Source organism: Lampetra fluviatilis, chromosome 33 (genome assembly GCF_964198595.1).
Source record: "Lampetra fluviatilis chromosome 33, kcLamFluv1.1, whole genome shotgun sequence".
NCBI classification, from domain to species: Eukaryota; Metazoa; Chordata; class Hyperoartia; order Petromyzontiformes; family Petromyzontidae; genus Lampetra; species Lampetra fluviatilis.
The window spans coordinates 6908820-6921738 of record NC_136307.1 but is presented as its reverse complement, the minus strand read 5'-3'; the positions used below and the strand labels follow the sequence as shown (position 1 = coordinate 6921738).

Below are 12919 nucleotides of genomic sequence, written 5' to 3'. Positions count from 1 at the left end.
TGGCAACGTGCACTGATTGAAAAACGTCTTCCTCAGGCACACATTAATATTTTTAAAATACATGTCAATAACCCTGGTGTTGAGTGGAACATGTTTTTCAAGAATATATTATTTATAAGCCTATACATTTTCAGTCTTGTTTGATGTTTCCAACATGTTTTATAACAACTAAAAATAACTTATTGTATGTATAAAAATGTTTTTAAGCTGCCTTGTTATATCAGAGACTCTGGCAGGGCCATGTAATTAACATCCCTACTCACCTTACTACCCGCAGGCACCTTTCAACTTGGACTTGCCTAGGTAAATAAGGCACACCATTATGACAGACTGTCCTATGTACAAACATTATACATACCCACACAAACCCGGCGTAACCATGTCTCCCTTCAAAGATGCTTCCACCCAATTGGCCACTTTATTTAACCTTGTTATTATAAGATTCAAATAAAATTTTAAATGTAACCTTGTTAAACAAGGTTGTGGGGTAGAGTCATGGCGTAGTGGTTCATGCACTGTGTTTTAAACCCGGTGAGCTGGGTTCGATTCTCGGCCATGGCTATAACATCAGCGGAGAGCGATATTTGAATCCGCACTTGCCAGTTTGGGGAAGTATGGTCAAACTGTCGGTCATGTTTTTGGTGATCCAGGTCGCGCTCGCAAATCAGCGTGTTCTCGTCTCTCTTTTTGCTCTCATCCGATTAAAATAAACTTAACTCCATCCAGCAGTGGATTGACAACCGTTCTGGACCCCATATGCACATCTCAAATTTTAAAAAAGGTGAAGCCATTTTGCTGCATTAATAATAAAAAAAACTCGATTATAAGATTCAAATACATAATTAGCTATTTTGATAGTCGTAATATATTTTTCTATGTTTTAAAGGTCAAACTCACGGATATGTGTTTGAGCAGGATCTCAAGCTATAGTGCTTATACATATTCAGCCTTTTTTTGGATGAGTGACTTTCCACACCGTGCGAATCGTGGGGGGTGATTTCACCGTACGTCACCGCTCTGGTCGGTATGGGTTGCTGAGACTGTAGTGCTCCTTTTGATGTAAGCACGGAGTGTACGAGTCTTAAATTACCTGGTTTGGAGCGGTAAATGCCAAAGACCAGCCAGCTGGTTCAACAGCAGATTTCATGATCATGAGAGTCGCAGTTAAAACCCTTACCAGGGGGCAGAGTCGACACGGCCCTCTCATCATCATCATCATTATTCAATCATCATTATCATCTATAATAATCTTAACAAATAATAATTAATTACATGAATATACATTTAGCAATGATAGTAGTCATCAATATATAAGAATTCAATCATAATTTCCTGTTATTCCAAGAATAATAGTAATAATACATTTTAAAAACATCACATGACAATCATAATCATCATCAATAATTGCTCATTCTTCGTTAGCAAAACCTGGTGAGACTGCACGTTATTACACCGCACTCGCCCATAGGAACGTGGAATTTACACCACTGGCTCAGGACTTAGCCATGGGCGCTGGATAGGCAAATTGGCCATGTGCCATGAGAAATAGAATGAGACCCACACAAAGATATAGCAAAATATACAATTGCACAGACAATTAGACTAAATGTATCTATGACAAGGGAATAGACACCAACACAGACACATTCTGACAAAGACAAAAGAAAGATCTTCCGTTAAGCTGTTGGAGCAAGTGCTGTTAGCCAGCACACATCAATACAGACACACAGCTCCACCGACACACACACAGAGCCCCAGTTCTACCTCTTGCCCTGAGCAAACATCCACTCCGTTGCTGCTTTGGGGCAACAACCTAAGCCTGGTCGCTATGGTCGCAGCCGCGTCCCGGGAGACCAACCAGGCAGGCAGGGAGGGATGGATGGAGACACGGTCCGTGGGGTGAGGTGAGGGCAATTTATGGTGAGGTCTGGGCAATGGGTAGGGTAAGGTATGGGTTGGGAGTTTGTGGTGAGGGGTATAGAAGAGAATTGCTCAATGCTCCGCAGATTCACGTGAGCCATGGCCGAGCGAGAGGAGGATGTGGATGTAGCCGAGGTAGAGGAGGCATTGCTCATGGAGACACAGGCGAACACTTTTAACGTGGAGACACAAGATGGTGACTCATTCGTGGAGACGCAGCGTGATACACAATTGGGGACGCAAGAAGATACTCGCGCGGAGACGCAAGGTGACACCAACTCGGAGACACAACATGACAAGGACACGGTGACGTGCAACGACGCGTTGGAGACTCCTGGAGACCCACACGTGGAGACGCACGCGATCCTAATTGCGGAGACAAGAGATGGCACACACTTGGGGACACGCCGTGACCAAAATATGGAAATACGCGGAGAAAAGCAGTTGGGCGCATCGGGTACGTATGTGGAGACACCTGACGACACGAAGACGAAACACGAAGACGATCACGTGGAGACGCACGAAGACACACACGTGGAGACAGATGAAGACAATCACCTGGAGATACACGAACAAACACACGTGGAGACACATGAAGACACCCACGCGGAGAATACAATTCTGGAGACACGAGACGAGGCAAGCTTGGAGAAACTGGAGAACACTCTCCTGAAAATGACACGTGTGGAGACACGTGAAGACACACGCGTGGAGACAGATGAAGACAATCACATCGAGACACGTCAACACACACACGTGGAGTCACGTGAAGGCACCCACGTGGAGAATGATGAAGACAATCACCTGGAGATACGCGAACACACACACGTGGAGACACATGAAGATACCCACGCGGACAACGCAATCCCAGAGACACGAAGCGACCCAAGCTTGGAGAAACGGGAGAACCCTCCCCTGAATAACACACGTGTGGAGACACGTGAAGACACACGCGTGGAGACACGAGGTGTCCAAAACATGGAGGCCCGTGGAGGCAAGCAAACAGAGACACATGGTACCTACGTGGAGACACATGAGGACACACTTTCGGAGACAGATGAGAACACGCACGTGGAGACACACGGAGACAGATATATAGAAGCATATGAGGACACACACGTGGAGACAAATGAAGACAATCGCGTGGAGACACACGGATACACGCACTTGGAGATAAAGGGAGATGCCCAAGCGGCCACAGAGGAGGAGCATGATGATGATCGTCGTGATGAAGAAGATTATGGGAAGGCTACGTCCTTCAACCCCGACTGCCTTCATTGGGGATGCGAGGAGGTGGCTGATTGGGTCAGCAGCCTTGGCTTCTCACAGTATCGGGTACTTAGTGAGTGGCTGTCTTGCCTATTGAGTGACTGATAAACTGGCCGATTTGCTCAATGACTTCTTGCCTGAATAATTCCCTGTCTACACGTGCCATTAAATGCCCACCTGTGTGTCTATCTGAAATGTAATTTCTCGCATGACTACCTTTCTGACTCACACCATAACAGTCTCACTATTATGCTGGCTGTCTTATTAACTGCCAAAATGGTCGATTAAGAGCCTTCCTACCTGATTAACTTCCTAACTGGATGCTTGACTGTCTTAATGATTGATTTACTAAGTGTATGCCTCTGTGATTAACTACCTGATTAATTACCCGCCTTTCTTCCGGTAGCGCGTTCATTATTTGTTGTAAAAGTTGCCGGTTCGAATCAACCACCCGAGTTATTAATGCCACAGTAGACATCTGTGCATCGGCACTATGGGCAAAATTTGGTCAAAAATTCAAAATTTCAAGTAACTGAATTGCGATTATACACATCGCAATCATTGTTCCAAACTGCGAAAACTTGGCAACACCCTCCTGGCGCCACGGTGGCGAGATGTTAACTACCTCGCCTGGTATACAGGAGGGCATAGGTTCGATCCCGATCCTGACGCCTGCTGTATATATGGAGTTCGCATGTTCTCCCTGTGGTAGCGTGGATTTTCCACCGAGTGCACCCGTTTTCCCCTCCAATTTTAGAAACATGCATTTAGAGCATTTGGCCGTTATACATGTTCACATAAGCCACTTCGTTGAGCTATCATTTGTGGACAGGTCGCTTCTAAAAAAGAGATATATAGCTCAGTGTGTCTTACCTGGTAAAAGAAACGTTTTTTATAGTTTAGTTTAGAATAAGAATCATGAGACTCAGTGATGTTTTCCTGGGTAAACCAGCGTAAGAATAAAAACTACCCACCAGATTACCTGATTAACCAACTGCCTGGTGCCCTGCCGGCCTGTCACAAGGAGTGCTTCATGAGTAACCACGTGGATGGCAGGAGGCTCATCCTCATCAACTGCTCCTCGCTGCCGCGCCTCGGGGTCACCGACTTCAACCACATGAACGTGAGTGCGAGCGGGTAGGGTCAGCATGTTGAGGTTACAATTCAGCAAAAGAGTCGGGCTAGGATTGAGGTGAGTGTTGGGATCCGTGTTCAAGTTAAGTTGGTCGGATGGGCGGGTGTGTGGATCGGTGTGTAAATAAATTGATGGGTAGATGGATAGGAGGGTGGGAGTGTGAATGGATGGATCGGAGGGTGGGTGTATAGATAGGAGGGTGGGTGTGGAGATAGGAGAGTGGGTGTGTGGATGGATGGAAAGGTGGGTCTGTGGATGATGTATGGGAAGGTTGATGAGTGGGGCCATGAAAAAAGTATCTTAAATTTATCATTATTTTGTAGCCCAGTGGGTTGGTTAAAGTACTGCGTAAATATAGCCAGAGATTCTATCTCGGCTACAGCAATGTTCCCTCAAATATTGTGCTGATTATTCTCCTTTTCAATGTGTCCACGCACGAGGTAGCTCCAGCCACCATCCTCATGTTCCCTCTCTGCGGAATAAGTGAGCATCTCACCCACAAAATTACTCTGCTTCCCCCTCCCAAGTTGACTCGTGAATGTCTCCACGGGTTAATTTCTCACTCGAGTATTTTCCCGATCGCTGATAGACTGGCTCGCAGTAAACATTATCGGCGCAAGGCACTGCCGTGAGAATAAAAAGTCACAAGACAAAAATTATTTCCTGCTCAAATAAGCGTTGGGGTGGTGCTTCTCTCTTGTTTCCAACCCTGAGCCACTGGTGGAAATTACACATTCGAGTCTCCCCATAGTGACCCCCCAGAAAGATGACGGGCCCACAAGTTACGCAGACCCACGATAATTCTATATTATTCGGTATCATTCTTAATGTGATTATTGCTGTACCCGATACACACACACACATACTCACACCACCACTTCAGTATCCCAAGGACAAAATAAGGCGAGATGGATGTGGCGCTCTGGACTATCTCCAGGTGAAATGAAGCACGGCATATTTGTGTAGGAACTGTGTCGTGGCGTGCGGGCCCTGCTGGGGGTGCGGGAGCCCCCCTTCACCCGCAGCATCTACGAGCCTCGACGGGAGCCGTGGGGGCTCTACCTGGAGGCGAGGGCTCGCTCGGGGGCCCAGGCCGACTCGCTCACCTTCGAGCAGTTCGTGCAGGGGCAGCTGTACGCCAAGATGGAGTAGACGATGCCAGAGTAATCATAGAGTAGGGCTCTGGAACGTTTTACTTGGCGATGGTCGAATCGGAACGTTCTCAAAGCTTAGACGGCACAGCCACACATACACACACCTTGGTTATTGTCGCATTAAAGGTAAAGGTGCGGACCTGCAATTACCTGTTCAGGCCACTGCTGGCGGAAGGGTCTTCACGCCGGCCAGACGTCTTGGAAGAGGTAGGAGTAACCCACACTCTGCCCCACCACACACGATCTGGAGAGTATACGTTTAGACTATTCGGTGGGCAGAATTGAGAGTATGCAGGGACGGGATTGAATAAACTTGCACCATTTTTTCAACTACCGCGCGGGAAATCGAACTAGCAACGTATGTATGTTGTTGAGCTTCTGTCGCACCGTACGTAGCCAACCGTGCCAATTACAAGTCCAGTGCTGCTAACCATTATACCACGGGGGCATCCCTGTTTTCTTCTTATAATGAGAAAAAAATGAGTGCTCGCCTCCTCTGAGTGACCTACATTTATGCAGAAAAAAACGCCCCCCCCCCGACATATTTGAGTAAAAACATGTATTCACTAGAACTCTTATGTGTGCACCCACGTATGTTTTTGAATGACCTGACAATTATCGTGAACCCCCGTCATTCTGCTGAACCGAGGACACGTAATATCTTGTTTTTGTACAGATTTCCAAAGAAGGCCGTGATGGTAAAGTTAACAAAAATATATTAAAAAATTAGTCTTCAATTTCGATTTAAAGTTTTCATGACTGCAAGGATTCATCTTCTTGGTTCTTTCGGTAAAGTCACGTAGAAGGGAAGTAATAAAATAAGTAAAAAAATATATAACATAATGAAATAATATAATATGTTTTATTTTTATTATTTTATTACTTCCCTTCAACGTGACTTTACAGAAAGAACCAAGAAGATGAATTGCAGTCTTCTCAGGTCGATTTGTGCGGCTAAGATGCAGTGACGGATACATATCGTGTGCGGACCGTTGATGTGGTGGCGGGCCGTATGAAATGAAGTCGCGGGTCATATCTGACCTGTGGACAGCAAGGTCCCTATAGCCCCCTGTCGGAGATGCTTAGCTGGGTAGCAAGGAGTCAGCTGTGATGGAGAGTCTTTGGGCCGTGTCGATGACAACGAGCTGGCATCGCGGATGACGTCTGGGGTTGAGTCTGGGTTTCAAACAGCCGAGATTAAACCGGGTTTTCTGGTGTTGTGCTTTCAAGATCTCAGCTCGAATATCGACGACTGCTCACTCTAAACATCACATGACGTTTATTTTGGCTTATTCCAGCGCGGAGAACTCAAATGTGGCTGTTCGACTGACATTCTGTGCACGGCATAGGTATATCTTTAATGTGGACAAGGAGCCTACTCAGTGAAATGCACTGCTCACTGCGTATGTAATTTAAGGAAATTTCTTCGTCACGTGTTATGATCCCGATATCACTATTTGAAAAGGAAAATAATTGGAAGCAAATTAATGAAGAACCCAGGGAAGCATTGAAGTAGTAGTAATTTAGTAATTGCCTTCATTATGATTGCACTACGGGCTCCGTTGTAATAGTTAAAGTTGATTCACTTCATGCATTGACCTCCCAGGGTTGGCTGAACCAATGTCAGTGTAGAAATACAACAAGAACAAGCACGTTTGCTGCTCATAAAGACATGCCCTCTGCATGCACGTTGCATGTAGAATGCTTTCTCAGCCGTGTCCAAACTACCAGCTCATAAGAGCTGAATGTGGCTCGTATTACTGTTTAGGCCACCAACTCATATAGTTGAAGACACGGGGGCTGTTGCGCATCTATGCGTGTCGTTATTTCTGCGTTGCACACCTGTACGCATTTCCTGTTGTGGTGTGGTTATCTAATGACTGTATATGCACAAAGTGTTGACTTTAAATCAATATCAAGTGAGCATCCTGTACTGTGACCTTTTCACAGTCATTGAGGCTGCAATGAAAGCACACTCATCAATTGTGCCCTTACAGATCTGTATCAGTGCAGGCAGTCAGACATGCACTTACAAACACTACACATTTCCCGTTTAGAAAAATATATTTTTAGCTAATAAAATAAATAAAAAAAACATGATCACCATATTGTCACGCACGTTTGGTGTTTGCCAAAAAGCTCGTGTGAACGTGTTTGCTGCAGATCGTGACGTTAGTTTTATTTTAGTTTAACCAGGTGAGATCTCAAGAGACCAGAATCGGTCTAATTTGCAAGAGTGACGACCTCTTTAATTTGCCGGTAGGGGACGATGTCATTTTCGAATATACAATGGCCTCCTATTGCGTATGACGTCGGGGAATCTTGAACGTCTAACTGTGAAGCAGACGGCGCGTTTTGATTATGGTTTTTAAACCCGCGGTATTAATCAGGGTGGCCACTCGATTCGAACCGTGAAGCTCCACAACAAGTGGCGAACATACCACCGCTAGGTGATATAGGCCTACACATATAATCCTCCACTCATTTTGTGATTCTATCGTGCGCTCTGGTCCCAATATTCGTTGGCGGTAATTACCAGAAGATGGCAAAATCTGACGTGAAATCAGGATCGCTATGGGCAAAGCAGCAATCATCCACATCATCAGCAGTCATGGTCAATCAACCGCCGGATGAAGACTTTCCCAAGGCGAAGCCATCTCTCACGGTTCTGCAATGTGGCAATTGAATAACAAAAACCAGAGGGCCGGCAGACAAGTAAGCGTCTTCTCGGTGGCTTGAGCAATGTAGAGAAGCTACGGGGAAACAAAACAGCAAGCACAGGGTCGTGCTTGGGCCAGGAACCTGTTTTAGGCAAAGAACACTGTATTGTTATTACGCTGCACTGTATATGATTATACAAATTGTATGCACGCGTTAACTTGTAGGCTAAACACTCAACGAGATGAGACATACCATCATTGCATCGTGTTGGTGAATAACGAGATTCCTGAATAGGTATAGTGATTGTTATGTAATCCAACTCAGGCATGGTAGGCCAAGTCGACTCCATTTGAATGCGTCATTGTATCTCAGTCGCCACCCGAACTCGTCGCATCTCGGAAGCTAAGCAGGTCTTAAGCCTGGCTTAGAACTGACTTGAATGGATGTCTGCCGGTGGCTTGCCTGATGCTGCAGGTTGTGTACTTGTGGGGATGCGAAAGTGTGGCCAGGAGATGGCAGTGGAGTCACCCCCCTCGTATACAGCGTATACCGCTTTTTTATTTTAATTCACTGTCTGTTGTTGTCGTTGTTGTCGTATCCTCAAATCTTGTAACCCAATTTTAACCCACTTTCCAATGTGGTATCGACTGCAAACTTCGTATAGTTATGTCTTACTGATGACAATACTATATTATATCATAAAAATGAAAAATATATATTTAAAACAATCTTTTTACACGCTTTCTATTAACTCACAGTCTCTATGGGAACCTCATTTGCCAGTAAAAAATATGATAATTGGTTCTTTACCCTTCTATCTGGCAACAAAACTGACACCTTTTTACAAGGAGTCATGTTTGCATAGACCGCAATACCTGCAGTCATAATACAAACAAAAGAACATAACTCTGATAATGTGCACTGTCCTTAAAGTTGATTGATCCACACCCGAGACAGCTTTCCTTAGAGCCTAGTCTCATATGGGTTGGACCAGATGACGCCAAAAGGCGCACAACTCAAAGACAATGCACCATCAGAGTATGAGAGCTCGGGGCAAGCATCTACACTATGGGAACCTCATTTGCCAGTAAAAAATATGATAATTGGTTCTTTACCCTTCTATCTGGCAACATCATCTGGTCCAACCCATATGAGACTAGGCTCTAAGGAAAGCTGTCTCGGGTGTGGATCAATCAACTTTAAGGACAGTGCACATTATCAGAGTTATGTTCTTTTGTTTGTATTATGACTGTAGGTATTGCGGTCTATGCAAACATGACTCCTTGTAAAAAGGTGTCAGTTTTGTTGCCAGATAGAAGGGTAAAGAACCAATTAACATATTTTTTACTGGCAAATGAGGTTCCCATAGTGTAGATGCTTGCCCCGAGCTCTCATACTCTGATGGTGCATTGTCTTTGAGTTGTGCGCCTTTTGGCGTCATCTGGTCCAACCCATATGAGACTAGGCTCTAAGGAAAGCTGTCTCGGGTGTGGATCAATCAACTCTAAGGACAGTGCACATTATCAGAGTTATGTTCTTTTGTTTGTATTATGACTGCAGGTATTGCGGTCTATGCAAACATGACTCCTTGTAAAAAGGTGTCAGTTTTGTTGCCAGATAGAAGGGTAAAGAACCAATTATCAACTCACAGTCTGTTCTTGTTGTATCCTCAAATCTTGTAACTCAATTTTAACCCACTTCCCAATGTGGTATCGACTGCAAACTTGGTATACTTATGTCTTACTGATGACAATACTATATTCTATCACTAAAAAATGAAACATTTTAAACCATCTTTTTATATGTTATGTTTCGGCTTAGGTCTAATTGTCCACGCTCAACTTACGTTGGCTGTAAATCACCACGCTTATGGCAAGCCTCGGGGCCACTTCCTGGAGTCGTGGAGTTCTGCCATTACCAGTACGGTACATTTCATTAAAGGTGTTTTTAAAAAAAGTATTTTTAAATATTACTTATTTTTTACCCCGGGATCTCCGGTTTTCCTCCAACGGGTATAAACTCGCGTTCAACGAGTTGGCCAGAACATTCCACCAATAATAGCCCCAAGGCAGCAACCACCGTGATTCGTGAATGCCTTCCTGCTTGCTCTGTGGTTTCCCACGCCTGTGAGTGAAATCTGTGCGCGTTATCCATGATACGATTGTGCCACGCATCTCGCATGCGAACATCATCCACGTCACTTGGCAAAAAATATTATCGAGCGAGCAATTTCATCTCGACGTCATGGAAGAAGAAATTTATTAAATAAAATCCCGCAGGCAACGAACGGACAGCTCCCATCACGACACCACCCACGGTGGGGTGGAGGGAAATGTCGGTTGTTGACACCGAATTTGTGTGACAAACCACCAACTGGGATCGAACTCGGATGGGTTAAGGTCAAAGGCCCGGGTATTCCAAAGGTTGTGAATCGATCCGAGCCAGCGGACCTCAAAGGGTGCGAGGTGTGTGGGTCTGTGTGTGTAGGGGGTGGATGAGTGGGGTAATTGATGCGATGGTTGGGTGAGCGAGTGTAAGTGGATATCTAATTGTGTGGGTGGTAATAAAACGTGAGTTACATCACGTGAATGTAAATGTGTCGTACATCCACTTCCACCCGACACAGCCAGCATTATCAAGTTTTGTCACGTGAACAAAACGTGCCAATTTGTTCCACAACTTTAGCACAACCGGTTGTCTGTTGTAGAGTAAACCCACAAAATATGTACAAGCGAGGACTTCATCAGGAATAATATTGGTCGCAAAAGCCTACGTGTTGCCGTAATCGTTTAAGTTGGAGTGTCGGGTGGGAGGTGTGTGATGTAAAAGCGGACGGGTGAGAACATGAACATGCGGTGTGGAATTGTTTGTCTTGCTAAGATGAGTGACTGAGCGATTGTCACTTCGGGTAGCCGGTTGAGTGAGTGAACACATCATTGTTGCGACGGGTGAGCGAGTGATTGCGTAATTGTTTGGATTGTGCATCATTCGGTGATTGAGTTGTGTGAGAGGCATTGGGGGAGAAAGTGGGGAACACAAACACATTCCTGCGGAGGGAGCTGGTAGGAACGTTGGGTTGCTCGGTCAATGGCCAGGGTCAACGGCGGCGTGGTGTATTCCGCAAATATGCCCGACTGTGAGGGCGGGCACAAGCCGGCGTGAGTAGGTTAAACGTTGAGTTTTATAAGGGCACCACGGGGTGACCAGCCCCTCCCCACCCAGCCCCTTCCCACCCAGCCCCTTCCCACCCAGCCCCTCCCCACCTAGCCCCTCCCCACCTAGCCCCTCCCTCCACGACGGACGGACGGACACAATAATCCCCAGTGGGCTGGTGTAACCAGGAGGTTCCTACCAGTAAAATGTGTTTTTTATTTCTTTAATGAGCTTGAGTTATGAGTGTGTGTGTGTATATATGTGATTGGTGAACGATTCGGTGAGTGGCTGGTTGGCTGAGTTCCGAGGTGTTTGTATATCAGGTCTTGGTGAGGGAGTAGGTGAGTATGGGTAAGATTGTATCATAGACGTCAAACCTCTACCTTATTACAGACCAATTAAGACCTTATTGGTCACCCCGTGTCCTGACATTTTTTTAACGTCCCATCACAAGGGAGAAACACAAATAGACAAATAGAATGTTGCCCGTATTGAAACCTAAAAACCTCAATTTCCCTGTACAAGAAGACGAATGTGTTGACATATATGTTGGAAACCTTTTGAACTTCTTTCGCACCGTATGTAGCCAACCCTGCTAACAGGAGGCTGGGTGAGTGAATGAGCAAGTGTGAGTTGATGTGTGAATGTTATGCATTGCGCATTACACTAAGGAACCAAACACGTTCCCAGAGAAAGCTCCCACTCATGAATAACCCCCTTAAAGCACCCCTTATAATCATCGGCCATGGTCAATCCACTGCTGGATGATGCAACAATCCACCGAGCACCATCACACGATGCTGATTTCACGGCTCCATCTCTGTGGGTGGACGCGTCCTCTTCGCACGCAAATTTATTCCATTTCTTGGCAAATGCCATTCAAGACATTCATATTTACCATGGGGGGGGGCCCTCATCATCCCCTTGGGGCCTAAACACCCTTAATATATTTTACAGTTCGAGTCTAATCGGCGTGCTCCTCTTTACGACTCACGGTGGAACCCCGAGGATGCATCACCAACACCACCACCACCACCATCACCACCACCACCATCATCACCACCACCACCACCATCCCCACCACCATCACCATCATCACCACCATCATCACCACCACCACCATCATCGTCATCATCACCACCACCATCATCACCACCATCATCATCACCACCACCATCATCACCACCACCATCATCACCACCATCATCACCACCACCACCATCACCAGCACCATCATCACCCCCATCATCATCACCACCACCATCATCATCATCATCATCACCACCACCACCATCACCACCACCATCATCACCACCACCACCACCACCATCACCACCACCATCATCATCACCACCACCATCATCACCACCACCATCATCACCACCATCATCATCACCACCACCATCATCACCACCACCACCACCACCATCATCATCATCACCACCACCACCATCACCACCACCATCATCACCACCACCATCATCATCACCACCATCATCATCACCACCACCATCATCACCACCACCATCATCACCACCACCATCATCATCACCACCACCATCATCATCACCACCACCATCATCACCTCCACCACCATCATCATCACCACCATCATCATCACCACCAT

The 12919-nt window shown here is 45.9% G+C and overlaps 1 protein-coding gene across 1 annotated transcript; it reads left to right on the top strand.

Moving 5' to 3' along the window:
• Positions 1 to 2019: 2019 nt before the first annotated feature.
• On the top strand, positions 2020 to 5476 carry SAMD15 (sterile alpha motif domain containing 15). The gene is made up of 3 exons (XM_078871694.1): positions 2020 to 2226; positions 4142 to 4312; positions 5291 to 5476. Exons 1-3 carry the CDS (start codon positions 2020 to 2022, stop codon positions 5474 to 5476), a joined length of 564 nt encoding a protein of 187 aa, XP_078727820.1.
• The last annotated feature ends 7443 nt before the right edge of the window (positions 5477 to 12919 follow it).

Excerpts from the sequence above, each read along its gene's own strand:
- SAMD15 (XM_078871694.1), top strand. The coding sequence starts at position 2,020 with ATGGCCGAGCGAGAGGAGGATGTGGATGTAGCCGAGGTAGAGGAGGCA. Across the intron at positions 2,227-4,141 it reads CACAACATGACAAGGACACG|CGTAAGAATAAAAACTACCC; the intron begins GTGACGTGCAAC and ends TGGGTAAACCAG. Across the intron at positions 4,313-5,290 it reads CCGACTTCAACCACATGAAC|GAACTGTGTCGTGGCGTGCG; the intron begins GTGAGTGCGAGC and ends ATATTTGTGTAG.